General features: G+C 41.7%; 1 protein-coding gene across 6 annotated transcripts in view; it reads right to left on the bottom strand.

Moving 5' to 3' along the window:
- The window catches only part of ARHGAP32 (Rho GTPase activating protein 32), a 280,782-nt gene that overhangs the window by 75,693 nt on the left and 188,833 nt on the right, over positions 1–16,256 (bottom strand). For all 6 annotated transcript variants that reach the window (XM_026097253.2, XM_026097254.2, XM_064524332.1 and 3 more), the window contains 4 exons: positions 11,037–11,174; positions 8,765–8,857; positions 6,931–7,053; positions 4,652–4,729 (listed from right to left, as the gene is read on the bottom strand). In XM_026097253.2, coding sequence (XP_025953038.2) covers positions 4,652–4,729; positions 6,931–7,053; positions 8,765–8,857; positions 11,037–11,174 — 432 coding nt within the window. The remainder of the gene's footprint in view (positions 1–4,651; positions 4,730–6,930; positions 7,054–8,764; positions 8,858–11,036; positions 11,175–16,256) is intronic.

The following is a 16,256-nucleotide window of genomic DNA, read 5'->3' as shown; positions in this document are numbered from 1 at the left end:
AGAATTCAAACTTCGGCTTTACATGTCTTACTTTAGGAACTGGTGTTTCCAAAGTGATATTAGCCACATAAATGTGCTCTGCTTTCCCAGGCCACTTTTACTAATTGGTACCCTATGTTCATGTCACATACACTTTATTTATTACAAAATTTCTGTATTATGAAATCATGCACAAGAGAAATATGAACAAAAAAATGCTCTCAACTCACAGCCTCTTCTACTCCTGACCAATCCAAGACAGAGCGTGTCCATTTGGGGAAATCTATTCAGTCTTAAATCCCACGTTCAAGTCCAGTATTTGCAGCTTCACAAACTGTTCCTGCTGATGCAAGCACTGGTTGATGCCAAAAAGCCCAGTCGCACCCTCCACCCCCCGTTGCACACTCCTGTGTATTGCTTCTTGTTGTGCGCTAGCACAACAAATGACACTATACTCAATAACTGGTGGTCCTAAATTTTTAAAAAGCCCTTACAAGAATTACTAAGAGCATCAAAAGGGAGTTGTGCACTGAAAAAGGGGCAAACAGAATACCTGTCCCTGGTGAGTCAGTTGTCTGAAACGGAGTTACATACTGAAAAGATGAAGAAAAAGAAGATGGGAACAAAGAGAGCTGGAAGGCTGCTAATGTGGAGGTGGCTATAATTTAGGTAACAGTCTTACAAAGAAAGCGGTGAGTCACTAAGGACATTCAAATTAAAGCCTCAAGCAGAAATGTCTTAAAAACCATTTTACTTTAATCAGAGAGAATGATAAGAAGCCTAGTTGCTTATTTTGTTCTGCACAAGATTGAGAGTCTTGCAATATGGTCATTAGATCAGCTATTGGGAGAAAGGCATCTGCAACTGGGACACAGACATTCGAAGGATTAACAAAAAAGGTGATGCGTTCCTGAAGGATAGCTCTGGCTGGCAAAGAACAAATTAATTTCCTTACTGAATCCAAGCTGCCGTTAGTTCAAAGCAAACATATTTGACACCTATCAGATCTGCTTTTCTCTGGACACTTGTAGAACTGCTTCTTGTTCACTTGCACAACATAGAGAAACCCTTTATTTAACAGACGGGGTGTTGGGGTGTGGATGAATGCACTTCTGCTCGAAGGCTGCACCGTCACACACACACACAGTCAGTTCCTGGTAATGTAACAAGGGAAAATTCACTGCAAAGCTGATTTAACTAAATAATACATACATATATAAAGCAATACCTTTAACATCCAAATCTCCCTTGCTCAGAAGAAATAGATTAAAAAAAAAAAATCTATGTACACTCCATGTATGAAAACAGATAAACTCTTCTAAGTCAAGAAGTCATTTTTCCCCTCATTTGGTGCAGCCTTGCTCTGTGTCCTATCACAACACGATATGCAATATAGATTGTGGTCCATTCGACAAAACTCTGCTCCATTCCGAGCACAAACCAAAAATCTGTCAAATAACACAAACGACCAATCCAAACATTTAGCCTTTAGACCTTCTGTGAGTTATGTGATACTCTCTGTAGCCACATTCTGGGGGAAGATCTGGCACTAATGAAACAAGACATTTCCTGTCAAACATGAAAATTTGTCTATCATTTAAACTTTCTGGATGAGGATTAAGGAGCAGGGAGGGATTAACCACCCCAAGTGAAGCAATAAAAGCTTGACACTGGCCTTATAACATGCTGGGGGAGGAGAAGCCTTTGAAATCAGCTCCAGTGCTCCTGAAATTACTTCCTATTAGCTGTGATTTTATTCATATTGTCTTCATCCTGGGACTGTAGGTGCTTCTCCTAGACATGAGGTAACTCTACAGACATTATGTGTACACAGACTCATGTGTTGTAGATATGGATTTTCCATTAGAAGGACTTCCAGAGAAGACTGCTAAACACAGGATGCAGGGTATCTCGCACATATGTCAAGCTGCTTTCCCTCAGACGCCTGGGCCTGAGAGAGGCAGCTGGGAGGAAGGAATGCTCAAGCTGTGCAAAAAGAAATTTTCTTTCCATTTCCCAGATTTCTTCCAAAATTTCCTTTTACTCTACTTCCTTTTCTCAACATCTCTCGCTATCCATCGCCTGAAATGAGTTCTTTTCCCTCCAGCTACTTCTTTTGCAGCTCTTCTGGATTCCCTTCTCAAGTTAAGTCATTCTGACAGTTCCACAGTTCCTTAATGTTTTTGACCTTCCTAATACAAATCTTTCTTTCTCTCTGAACCCTTGAACACACAATATTCTTCACCAATACTGTCTTTTTAGGTATTCAGCAGCCACACTTCTTTACTGAACTATACCACATCTGTAGGTCTGGTGTATCAACAGGAGATATAAACTCCTTTTTTTCAAATTTCTTTTCAAATGCACTGGTTAGTAATGTCAAAGATGTGCATTAAATTTAGAAATGGGCTTTTTCTGTACATTCATAAAAACGGTCCTTAAACTCAAAGCACAGGTTAAAAAACCCTCCCCCGTCTTTGTACAACACTAGAAGTTGCATCTTTTGAGAGCTGATGGTGTTTCAGGAGATGAAAAGCTCTGATGCGCACATTTCAAAGAAACGACAAAAACTGTCAACTCAGAGAAAAATGCATCTCTGCAAATCAGATGCATGCTTATGTGAAGAGATATGTTTATGTAGTAATAACTGAGTTGGCATAGCTTATGAAATTACTGCCTGTCAGCCGAGATACAGCTGCTGAAACCCACCTCCAAGCTAACGAGCTTTATGCTGCAGTCAGCACTAGCAGAAAGCCCGCAGATGGCCTGCTACCATATCTCAGCTGACAAGCAGTAACTTCTGAAAACACACTAACTTCATTTTCTGCATTTGTGCAAACACATTCTGAGAGCTACTGAAACATATATTATAGGTGCTGTATTTCTATCTGTCGCTTTGTGAAGGGCTCTGGCTTATAAATTAAGATGCAAGAGCATTACAACCCTAATTTTCTATTAAGCAAAAATACAGCACTCTATTTCTGCAGCTGTTGGGATCTGTTGTGTCAGTAGACCGACTGTGCATGGATACGGACAAACAAACCCCTTTTCAAGCGGTTTGCTCATCAACATGTCTTTGTACTGGGACAGCAAAATAGGATTACTCTGATTAGACTGGAGGGACAGGAGGCAGTGACAACTGTAAAATAGTTTCCTCGCTTCTTGGTGTCTTTAATCACCAGCGACTCTCTTCACATCTGGTCACAATTTCAACCAGCCTAACGGCAAGCAGGAGCTTTCGGAGAATAATGAAACGTACGCCCTGCTTGGCGACACAGTACACTCACAGCGAACCAGCTCTGTGCAAAGTGCCTGCACCCCATACAGAGGCCACGGGGCAGCTCTGCTTCATTTCGCTGATTCCCTCAAAAGTTAAACAGGACATAGCCTGATCATACTAAGCTGTTTCACTAATTTTTGACAGTACAACAAATACAGGCTTAGAGCTTCTAAATCAGAACAAAAATTCTGCAAAGAAAAAACACTGCTCAAAACTAGCCTAAGAACAGTCAAGTTTGTTCAAGAAATACCAGTGTGTTAACTCTACAAACAAACTTAATTTTGTATCAGGTATCATGTGTCCACGCTTTTTTAATTTTACATCAAATGAGACATTATCTTAACTCCCACATCTGCTATAAAGCCAACAAAAACTATCGCATGTGCTCTGGCTAATCAGACAGAAATGCAATCATATAACTAACACTCAATCCAGATGGGATTTGTACCGTTCAGTGATCTGGCAGCACACAGATCTGGTATTACTGAGAGCAGAACCACACCTGGGTCTGGCACAGAAAGGTCTGTCAGGGAAAATCCGAGGTACTTTGAGATGACTTCCCAGGCCAAAACATACATATGTCAGGTCACCTCTGAGTCTGCTCCAGAGCACGCTCAAAATTCCACCTGCTCACAGGGAGGCTGCCACAGGGAAGTCCCTCTACGCAAAATGAACCGTAGCAGCGAGACACCGCAGGGTGAAGAGCTAGAAAGTCAGTTCCCCAAGCTTTCAGTAGCTTTTGCCTTTTTTGCTTTTGTAAAAAAACCACCTCCTATTTTACTCCCTAAAGGACAAATTCAAGCTGGAGAATAAGCGAATGACAAGGAAAAGCCATTTCCACTCAAAAGGTTTAGTGCCCAGTTCTCAGATGTGTTAAGGATCTTTTGAAAATTCAGTCTAAATCTCTGCTATAATTTTTACAGAGACCAGTAATATTAACACCCTTTAATAAATGTAGACGTGAAAGCACAGATCAGTTGGGGGGCTTGTTCAAGTCAATTGCAGAGTCTTATCAACTGGTTTTCTCTGAATCCTCTTTGTTCTGCCTGATCTAATTTTTAGATAGTGGAAGGAATGGGATGATTTGGATAACAGTGTCAGCTGTCTTGGAGGGGGTGCAATATAAGCTTCTACTAACATCAGGCCAGCTGTCAATCAAGATCAAAGGGTTATGGCTATTCCTACCTTGCGCAGGTAAGGAGATAGCTTCCTGTGAAGACCCCCTCTAGCTCAAGTTCAGAGAGAAAGTGGAAGTCCTCTTACTCCAATGCAGGGACACTGTTTATATTCACAAGTAATCATGGGCAGGCACAGCAGTTCTACGAACACTATTGCTGAGTTTACCTGCCTTTATTCAAGCCGCACTATATCAAGTCTGATGCTCATGCCTACCTGAAATCCATGTTTGCCTCTCCACCACGTGGTCAGCTCCTTTGGAGGCATATCAATAACAGACACAATGTCTCCCACCTGAAAAAGATTCGCAACATCAGTCACAGCTTGCAATGTGGCTGGGAAGAAAGCACAATTCAAATGAACGGATTCTTCCATGCTGCATGAAATCACAAAGCTTGTGAGCAACTGCACCAGTGCAAATCTTGAGACATCTGCCTTTGCAGAATCAAACTGCGAGGTAGAAGACTTACTGCATTACACAACCTACAGGATACAGCTGTTGTATCTATTCATAGGGAAATGATTCTCAAAAGCAGCAGGCTCTCTGCCAAAGGGTACAGAAGTGTTCTGGTTAAACTGCAGTGATAGCATGAAACACTCTGGAAGATATTTTCAAGTAGGTGAAGTCATTTTTACTTTGTGCCATATATATATATATATCTGTATGTATGCACCTACATATGTCTGCCTGTTTCCTTTCATGGCAAAAAGTTAAGAGCTCCCTTTAGTGTTCACAAGCTGACAAAGACTTTTCTTTATTAGAAAACGAACAGTGGAGAGGCGGTGTGATGTTACAGCAGCAGGGAGGAAAAAGACCAGTATTAAGGGAGACAAAGCAAGTTTTCTGAAGCTTTACTCATTACCATCAAAATATAATACTGAAATAGTTCAAAAGGACATCAGCATATACAGTACTAAAATTGGTTTGATGGGAAACAAGATCTGAGTGGACTGTATAAAGGAAAATGAGATAGGCCAGAGCAGAACGGGCAGAACCTAACCTAATACTGCAGCTAGGTATGGTGAAAATTATAAACAGTAATGCCTAACTTTTACCTGATGTTTTGCCCTAATGGACCTCAAAGTGCTTTACAAAGAAGATAACACATCACCAACTTTCAGATAGGGATAACTGAGACATAGGTATGTGAAATGATTTGCTCAAGGGAACAGCAAACCAACGGTGGAGAAAATTTCCATCCACGAAACTATGCTGTCACCACACCGAGCAGAGAGACCAGAATTTTTCCTGAGTACTGAGAAGCAAATGCCAGGGTCAGCTACTTTCACAGTTGCTTACTAGAAAATAACAATACCTTAAATATAAAAAGACAGTGCGGGTTAGGGAATAGAACACAACACTGTGAAACAACTGATCGTACTCCACTTCTACTCTGCCAAGGCTTCTCAGTATGTGAACTTGGAAAGCGGCATGTGCCTTAGTTTCCCCGCCTGCATACTATGCCTAATAACAACTTGCCTGACTACCTGCCTGCTGCACGGCCAAGTCAGCCTGCTGGCACAGACTTGTGACATTTACAAATGGGAAGTGCCATCTTAGTGCTTTTATTAATATTAAGACACTGACTAACAGCCTGTATCCTGTACTGCGTGCATTTTAACATGGAAGATGACATATCCACATGTCTTTCTGATTAGCTCCATTCTTTGGTGTACACTAATAATTGCCTCAACTTTGAATATGAACAAAACCCTGGCAGCATTAGACTATCACTGTGATTTTTACTTCCCATTCTGCATGCTAGGACACAAAAACTCCTTGGGGAACTAACTGTTTTCATTTTTTTTTTTTTTTGCATAATACTATCAATACTCCATTTATGCTAACACTGCACATAAGCAAACAATCAGAGCATAAAACACTGCTTTCTGGGTAGGAGGGACAAGACAGACAGATATTCAAGAGATTCCAGGGCCTGATCTTCAATGGCATCGCTTCACAGCAGCTCCTATTCTGCATCAAGTAAGATTTTCAGAACAGTTTTGAATCATCACCTACCCCTTAAGCACTACATTCTTTGATAATCTGGTTCTTTACTCTTTCTGGGAGCAGAAGTGCTTAAAAATGGTTTTAGACATGCACTCACTTACAGGAGCACAGATTGTGTAAAACTGGCCAATGAATAATTAAATCGGTGTGTGTCCACATACACACATATGTAGAGTGTCTTCCTGAACAGATTTAACATACTTTTAATACACTGCACAATATGAGCTATGCAGGGTCTGCTGCTGCTCAGAGACCAGGCTAGAATACTTGGCAGTATCTGTTTAATCAGAAGATACTAATGCCAAGTAAAGCTATATTTTAAAGATGACTGAACTCCTCTGTCCAACCCAGTGCAAGTGTATTTATCTGAGTCTTCTAAGCTTCATCACACAAAGCATTCTGAAAGTGCATTAATATATTTCTGATACACACACACATACTACACTCTTCTACATATGACAACAAGGAATGTTTAATTATTTACCTCAAAGGACAGCTCATCTGCTGCCTGAGCAATATATCTCTTAATAACATGGGCAGCAGCGATAGCAGGAACATTAATGGATGATTCCTCATGGACTAGCAGGTGATTCCCCTTGTTATCAATCTGAAACAAAGAGCACAGGAGATGGTGAGGCAGCTGAGGACAAGTGGCTCCGAGGATGCATTTTATTGGTGCTCATACATGGCAGAGATTTCAAGCTGATTCACAGAGACAGCACAGCTTGGGGGCCCCCTGAAGAGAACAGCATGCAAAGACATTGTACGGCACAGCGTATATAGAAATGAAGAGGAAGGACAACCCAAAGTGTATTTCAGAAGGTCATATGTCCCCATCCACCTAACTGATAAGAAAAATGCTGTATTTGTGCTTCTTTGTGTACAAACAGTAACATGACAGTGAATGTTTACATGTCCCTTTAACACTGAATTGTATTGTTTTTCTTCACGTACTTAAAATGACAATATAAAAATAACTATAAAAAACCTCTCTGCAAAGAGGAATTAATGCCCAAAGAGATTCACTGAGGTAACAAGATGAAGACTGAAAATGAGCATCACTTTCACCTTTCTCCCACCTTTTTATTTGTTTTTTTTAAGAGAACATGGTTCCCATCCCTTGCTGCAGTCATCAGCCTGCTTTCAAAAATCCTGGATTTTTGTGCCGAGGTGAAATTTTGGTAAGATACTCAGTTAATCTAAAAATGTTAATGTGGAGAGTTCAAATTGTATTGCAGCAATTTCACTCGCATGTGAAATTGCTTTGCTGTAATTTCTACTTCCACTGTGTTGCTGTAAATTCTGCAGTTTCATTTGCCTCTATAAACTTCCTTTCTACCTTTTTGCTGAGAAGGTTTCCAAGATTTGTCTCACCCCAAAGGCTTTTTGGGTGGGGAGCACATCAGTGGGGAAAACAGCAGGAAAATGCACTCAATCCATATGAGGAGCATTTAAAGAAGTTTAGCAACAGTCTAATAACAGTTCTTTCTATTCCTGGTGTAATGCACCAGTGTCATCAGGCATCGGGAAGATGCACACATTTATACCCAGACTAATCAGTAACTGCACCGCTGACAAAGACGGCAGGTGGCCTTCATCACTTAGCCCCATTCTTCCTACACTCTTTTCCCAATAAGGTCTATTGTTTAAGACGGGACAAGACCGTTAATAGAGTAGCCAAAGCTACAGCTGCAATCCACAATATACAAACAGTACCACTGCAAGCACAACACGGGCTCTGTTGAACAGTTTAACTAACAGAGATGGCAAACGGGAGCAGATAACATTTCTTGTTTCTATGCAGCAATTACAAGGAAAAATAAAAAACAGGGCAGACTGACACCATAAAGGAGTCAGCTCCACTGGTTTTAGAAACATGCCACACTTGCAATATTCCCTTGCCAAAAAAGAGCATAGGAATGTGTGCATTTCCTGCAACCTATTACTTAGAGACCTCAGCCATGGACTAGATTTGTCCAGGTGTCCCTCAAGCCAATCACTGCTGCACTAGACTTGCCACCTTCTTTTCCTTCATGAACATCAGAAGAATGGCATGTTTTTGGTGACAAAATCCAAGCAAGAGGAGAAAAAAGCTCCTATGTTCTGAACATGGGATCTGATTCTGTTTGCTCTGTATCTTTTACGGCCATCTACATGTCTGCAACAGGGAAATAAAGCTTCCAGGGTGGGATTTCAGTGGCAACAATAGATCTGGAAGGATTATATCTCTCTCTGCAAAGGCAGAAGAAGCAGCACACGTGCACCTTGCTCTGCTGGCAAGGGTCAGGAAACAGAACAATCTGAGCTTCAGACTGTACCTCCATCCATGTGAGGGCTGGCCCACAGTTTATCTTGTTGCCTGCAATGGCGGAGAGACGGGACAGGTAAGCCATCAGCATCTGGGTGACAAGCTGGAACAGAAAAGAAAGCACACATAGAGTTTTCCAGATGACACTCATAGTTTGGAGACGCTTCTTCAAAACTAACACAGATTATCCACTGGTATAGTTGTAGGAATATATTCCCTTTTGCAAGGATATGTCATGTGGAGAAGCAGGGTGAACTGCATACAATGTTGCAATAATTATGCAAAAAATTGTGTAAAGAAGCAGTTCCCTGTGAAGGTAATAATGTCATTCTTATAAGATATGTAGATTTTTAGTAATTTTCCTTGTAAGATATGTAGATTTTTAGTAATTTTCCTTGTCAAGGGACCTTAAATCTAAAGCCCTCCTCTCATCATGAATTTCCCATACAAACAAATCATTTATATTACAACCATCAAACACATCTGAGAACCATTTACTGAAACAAAACACAGGCTGCCATTTTCATACACTTGTAAACACTTAAGAATGTGGCAACTCAAATTGGCCCCTTGGCAAAAGAGTAATTTTTCAAACAATAAAAGAGGCTTTTAAAAATACACTTAGCAACATCCCTTCTACAACAGTAAACTTGCTTTAATAGAAAGGAACCTACCGAGGTCTTTCCAAAGCTTCACTCACAACACTACAAAGCAGTATTGCAGCCCAGAGTCTGCAGGACTGTTTGAAACACTGTTCTCCTCAATCATTTGTTCAAATTTGGTCAATTCAAAACAAAAAATACAGTATATGAGACACCACACAGCTGCAGAATGACATTCCACAGAGCAGTAGAGATGTTTAAGATCACTACACCTTCCGTGCTTACAGCTATAATACAAATATTCAGCCTTATGCTATAAAGTACATACTAAATGTATCTGATCAGCTGTGCAAATGCAGATTTAAGAGGCAGGAATGCCTAAAATAAAATTTAAAAAAATGAACTGAGGAACTAATTATAATTATCCTGAATATTGTTTCTTTTGTCTAATTTAAGCAACTAACATCTATACATTCTTTTCAGAAATAACCTACCCTGAACACAAAGCAACTAATAAATCACATTCTCTGGTGAGCTACGGGACAGCATTATCGACTCTGCATCCAATGGCAAAAGCTCTGCAGACTTCAGTGGGGCACCGGTTTCAACCTCTGCGTGTTGTGCTAAAGGAATCAATCCTAACCCAGTCAGCACTGAGCACAGATCCTGATTTATAGATGCTGCACGGATTTTGCTTTGAATGCCTGGAATGGCCTCTGTTTTCTGATCCCTCTCACCTTTGCAGCTACACATCTTGTGGGCAAGCAACATTAGCCTTTCATCACAGCATGTCAAGATTTTTCTGTGTTTGCGCTTGATAGTAGGGGGCAAACATGCAACTACAGGGCCCGGAGATAAGTGACCTGTGAAATGAAGCAACGGGCACTGTCCGTCACTGCGATACACGCTCTTCCCACAGACAGACTGAGGTCTAACAGAGGCTGTTTTGTCATGCTCTGCTGGCTCAAATAACCTTCTGCACCCACACATTACACTGCTTCCCTCTCCCTGTCTTCCAAGACGATGCAGTGAAGATGCACCTGCTGCTTCCCTGCAGATCATTTTGGACATGAGTAACTCCAAATCATCAACAGCGAAGAAGCTCAGAGGATTCTAATTCACCACATTCCAGGTGAAGACAGTTTGACAAGAAATGACAAGTACCTCGTACTCATTGAGGAAAAACACCCTCTGATCTTCTTAAAGACATTTTAAAGATTATACTAATACAAATGCTCTCAAAACCAAATTTCAGTAACTTTCAGTTTATAAATATTCCAAATGGTATTTCTTCTTGCAGTGCTGCAGTCCCTGAACACATTGATTTCCTAGGAATGTTAAGTTGCTAAAAACCACTCAGCCAATATCCACATCATCAAAAAAGTTTCCAACGACACAACAAGACCCTTATCTAAGGTATTGACAACAGAGCTTCTTTCTTGATACTCTCCATAACCACCTCAAATTCAGTAACACATCAATGGATATGACCTGGCAGGGCATTTCTGCTTAAACCACTAAAATTAAGAGTAGAAAACACTTACTGATCTTATTATTTCTAATCACTTTCCAAATCTAACCCAGGACACATTAAAACTACTTTGTATATCTTCGGAAAGTATCTTCCAGCCGCTTGCTGGTGACTCTGTGCTTTAACTGTTTATTGAGCTAATAATTTACCTCCGGACTGTCCTTCAGGGCATCGGAGCGGGGTAGCTCTGACAGCTGGGAGAAACGTCGGTCATAAATACATAGGTGAAGATGTTTATCAAGTACTCTGAAATCTTCATAACTCCGCTTCACAATCCAGCTCCTCCCCTGCATAAACAGAAAACAGCATCACATTTTTATGAACTTTTCACGAATTCTGTTTAGCTGAGGAAAATGACAATTCTTGCAGAAGTAACAGACAGATCTGGCAATCTTTCTTCGCAAAACATGTCAGAGTGATGAAAGTGCCTCAATAATATTTTCATGTTTTAATCTGTAGACAGCTATTCATGTTCAACCCAGCTGTTATTGCTCCTGCTTCAGTTATGTAACTCTAGGTCTAGATGTGGCTATAAGAGGAGAACTACCCCAAACTTTTAAGTTCTCCCTGTCTTACAAAGATCTTGTAGCATTTTCATTCACAACGTATCTGTGCAAAACTATAAATTATAATAACAGTTGTATAAATAGCTTGAAGTTAGTTTCTGTGTAGATAGAAGAACACACAAACAAGGGACCTGCAGGCAGGACTGCAGTTTGCAGTATTTCTGTCAGACACTCCAGGCAAATCTTCAGCTGAAGTAAGGAAAAAAAAAAAAGAAAGAAAGAAAAGGCACAAAACCCTATGATGAATAACGCTAGCTGAAAATTTACTCCTGAGTGCATATCACCTGCCCAATTAAAAACATTGACAAGATACATACTGCTTCAAGGGACAAGGAAGAGACCATGGCAGCGCAGCATAATTTACACCGTGAAGCCTTTAATATCTAATGACTACTTCTAAATGCTTCATCGCCTATTACAATCAATAAAACTTGTTGTAATAACGCAGCAGTTCACAGGCCAAAGCACTTGATGAGCAGTTATTAATCTTCTCAACACTCCCATGCAGCCCCCAAGATGACACTTAGCAGTGACCACGGACCTCCGAAAAGCTTCTCCAGCTTCTACTTCAAGTGCAAAGTGCTTCTTCAACCTTCCTTTCCTCAAAGCAGCAGCACGGCCATATTTAAGAAAGAAGTGCATCTCTATCAGCAGCGCGCACTCTGCTTCACACTCCACGTACGCTTCTCTCCCTAGGGAACTGATGAGGAAAGCAAAGCGTGCGGCAGGCGGGCTGTAGGACGGCAGCTGCTCCGACAGCACGGCAACGCGAGGCCTGAGGCTCCGCCGACGAAGGCGTTCAACTGCTCCAGGTTACGCAGCAACTCCAAGGTGGGGCCAAACATTAGAAGGATAAAGTGATGCATGGCAGCCAGCGCGGAGACCAGCGAAACGCATGGCGTAAGGGGCCGCGCAGGACAACTTCGGCTTTCACTGGAAAAACTAATAAACTGTAAAACGTGTTCAGGGATCTGCCGTGAGCGGCTGTCAGAGCCACAGCTGGGGGCTGCGAGACCTGAGGCACATGCAGACGCAAGGCCTACTCTGACTTCCCAGTCGCCTTCTGCTCTATTCTGCTGTATTTTACATACCAGGGAGGCTGCAAGTATCACTTTTATATTAATATCTAAAGCTTATATGGCAATTGTAAATGCAAATCCTATAAGCTACTAGGTATTTAGCTACTTAGCTACAAGCTAGTGCTACCTATATTCTGTCAAAGTGATTTAAGACAACTCTAGGCTGTGTACTGTGCCCATAAACTCTGCTTCCATATCACAAGAAATCACCTGTATTTCACAGGCCTAAAGAGAGGCGATTAGCTTCATTTAGGGCACACATGCTTTGCAATCTCCGTCAGTTATGTCATTTTATTTTTGGTCTGCAGGAGGAAAACAAGAGGACGAGTGCCAATCTATTCATCTTCTAAAAGAGAAAAGCCTTTCCAACTTCTTTATCTTCTGCAATTAAGTGGCTCTTGCTGTTTTGTTAAGTTGCCACTGTGACCTTCGGCTGAGCAAGATTTAGTCACCAATGTAAGAAACAACAGACCGAGAAATCACTGCGCTCCTTTATTTGCTTCTACCTGCTGCATTTAACAGGACATTTCAGTACAATCTCATAGCTACCCAAGCAAAAAACAAATCTCTGACAAATCACCATAATCCTGTCATGAAGGACAGTTCTTCCACGACATCTTGATCTTGAATGCTGGATAGCTAGATACGGAGTCTCTTTCCATCACAAACCAAGACAGTAAGAGATGAATTTACAAGACAGGAATAGCTGGGGTCAGCAAACTCCTGTTCTGTGCAGCAGGGTGTGTGGGATGAGCTGTGGAAAGCGCAGATTACTTAGATAGCGTTTCACTTGCTCTTGATGAGATCGTTCCTATGCGATCACAGTAACTAGGCTACTGAGAGTTGCTAAGGAACTCGATTAACGAGCGAGCGGGGCCAGCTTACCTCGCAGCAGCCGCGGCGGGTCTCGCCCCTCCTCCTCCCGGAGCAGCTCCCTGCACTGCACATCAGCTCGCGCAGCGAGCGCTGGACGGGGCGGTTGAAGCCCGGTACCCCAGAGCCACTTGCTTTCCCTCGAACCGCAGCGGCTCTGCAGCTGCTAGGTAAGCGTCGCGCCCGCAGGCCAGCACCGCTCTTGGCCGTGGGCAGGTAAGTCAGCCCCGCGCCTCCCATCACCGCCCCGCGCTCCAGGCTCTCCTACAAACCCATCGCAAGGCTCTTGCACAAACGGGACTGCCCATTCCTCACTCTCCTTCAGAGTAACAGCACATCTGACGCGTAAATACCAAAGACAGTTTCAGGAGCAATAATGCAAACTTCTGCCAATACCCTAAATGCAAATATTTCCTCATACTCTACAGTTTTAGGTGTGGAATAAATAATAAAAAGGAAGCACGCATGCTTTTGGTTGTTTTAGCAGTGTTTTTGCAGAACTGGAGCTTAAGTGATAAACTTCTAAGCAAAAAGCAAGACAGCCATATTTACATGGGATGCAATTAACTTCACGAGAAGGAATCACTGCCGTAGTCTAGGAAGGAGCTGGACAATATTCAGTGCCTCCAGTCGAACCTCCAGCACGAATCACAACAAAGTAAATTCTAACTTCTCCCAGCTAGTTTTTGCAGAGCTGCACAGCGGAAGCAGCACAAGCAACAATGACCTCATGCACTATCAAAAATATTACACTGTTTCACTACGGTGATATAAAAATTGTACATCTTATTCCCATTTCCTGTAGAACTCTAAGGTGCCAGAAGGGCTTTGAAAACGCTTTTAAGTCTTTTCTTTTTTTGAGAGTTAACAAAATAGCAGGAACAAGAAAGTTACAACTAAGTCAACCTCATGTTGTCAAGTTCATGTTTGCAACTATATGTTTTATAGCAAAGCTAAACATTATGAGTGCCTCGTGCACATAATAGCCATAAAGCAAAAACGCCTTCTTCTCATTCGTAACAATTTCCACAAACTGTTGCTCAACATCAGCTTCTGATCAGCCTCTAGTTTTCCCATTGCCAGCTTTTGTTATCGAATTTCCTTGCTTTAAAAACTGATGTTCCTGATTTAGACAGGCACATGCTAAAGTCCCACTAACTTCAATGGTCCATAAGGATACAGGTAAAGTTAAGCACACACTCAAATGATTTCCTGAATTCAGACCTTCCATTACAAACTTGAGAAGGACGAATTTCGTCCAGATAAAAAACGCAGGTCCCAAATGAAGATTTCAATAATGCCACAATATAGCGTTAAACTGTCCTTAAAAAAAACCCTGACCATTGATTAAAGAAAAAAACCCACCAAAATCTCTTGAGCAAAAGCCAAAATATTTTTTGGAATCTCACTTAACACAAGTGTTCGCAATGACAAGCATCATGACAATTATGGAATTTCTCAAAAAACAGAAAATCTGGATTCGTTCCCACTCTTATTACAATCTCATCTCGCATTTTCCCTCACTTCAGCAAGCTGCGTGGGATTGCACATATCATGAAAGACTGGTGAGATTTCAGCACATTGCACAGAGCTTCTTATTGCTTTCGCATTATCGAAGCAAGAAGAAATGTCATGCTAAAAAAATGATTAGCGATTACTGAACTGATGATTTAATTTCCACCGAGCCAGAGATTTCAACCTTCCATTAGTAAAACCATTCTACTGCAATCACAGACCATAAAAAGCTACGCGGGCTGCACGGCGCAGGGGACAGATTCAGAGCCACAGCTCCACAGCCAATATTTTTAGCTCTGCTGCTCCGACGGCCTAGGGAGGATGACAGGCAGCCACAGCCAGGAGAAGCTGACAGGTTCCCGTAAAGCCACCTCACTCGTGATACTTCAGCCGAGCAGCAGTTTCTCTCCCTGTTCCCCTTCTTCCCAGGCCCCGAACACATCGCATGAGAGTTGCAGCTTAGTGATGGCTTGTTTCATTACTAACAGAATGACATTACTTATTGCAGTACTGTTGGGTTATTGCTGGACTGGGAAAAGCAAATTGAAGAGGAAGGCTTTTTTAAACATCCTCTGCATTTTCATTCCCATAGTTAAAAAAAGCACCTCTGCTCCTTCATTTCTTAAACCACTCAACTGACCACTACAAAAAGCTTACTCATTTCCAAGAGGGGCTCCCATAAGCTCAGGGTCAATTACACACAGGAATATTTTTGTGCGGACTTAATTGTTTTCACTTGGGATCTGGCAAGAAGCAGCGTTGCCCCCGTTGCGAACAGCCACCGGCTCACTCAGAGGAGCCAACTAACCCAGGAGAAGTCGATAGGTTTGTCTGATGTCAGTAACTGCGATATGATTAATTAAGAAAGCAGATATGCTCAAGTTGTATAATAAAGATTTACAAATCTCTTCTCCCTGTTATGTAAGTAAAATACTATTTTTCCAGCTAAATCTGTTGAAATCTGTCCAGAGAGGACTCCTTTTTTGCCCATCAAGGCATCTCCAAGGCAGACAGGGCGCTACCGAGTTCCATCACGCACAACCTTCCTGTCCCACGGTCTGAGCCTGTTTTCTCTGTAGCATCTACGATTTATTTATTTTAAGACAAGGATAGACCTTTCCTTTCTGGTTCAAAAGCTCAGTTCCTGAGAGAAATCAGATGGATGCTCTCATGAACCTTACCAGTCCACATGGAGATCGAGACCAGAAAATGAGATGAAAGTATATAGCAAATGTCATTTCACTTTGACCCTACAGTAAGAAAACACTGAGTATTAAATAGCTGGAAAAATGCCAGCATCCACCAGGAGAGTTTAACTCTGCCATGTGGGTGACTT

Source organism: Dromaius novaehollandiae, chromosome 21 (assembly GCF_036370855.1).
Source record: "Dromaius novaehollandiae isolate bDroNov1 chromosome 21, bDroNov1.hap1, whole genome shotgun sequence".
NCBI lineage: Eukaryota > Metazoa > Chordata > Aves > Casuariiformes > Dromaiidae > Dromaius > Dromaius novaehollandiae.
The sequence above is the reverse complement of the archived record's forward strand: the minus strand, read 5'-3'. Positions and strand labels throughout refer to the sequence as shown.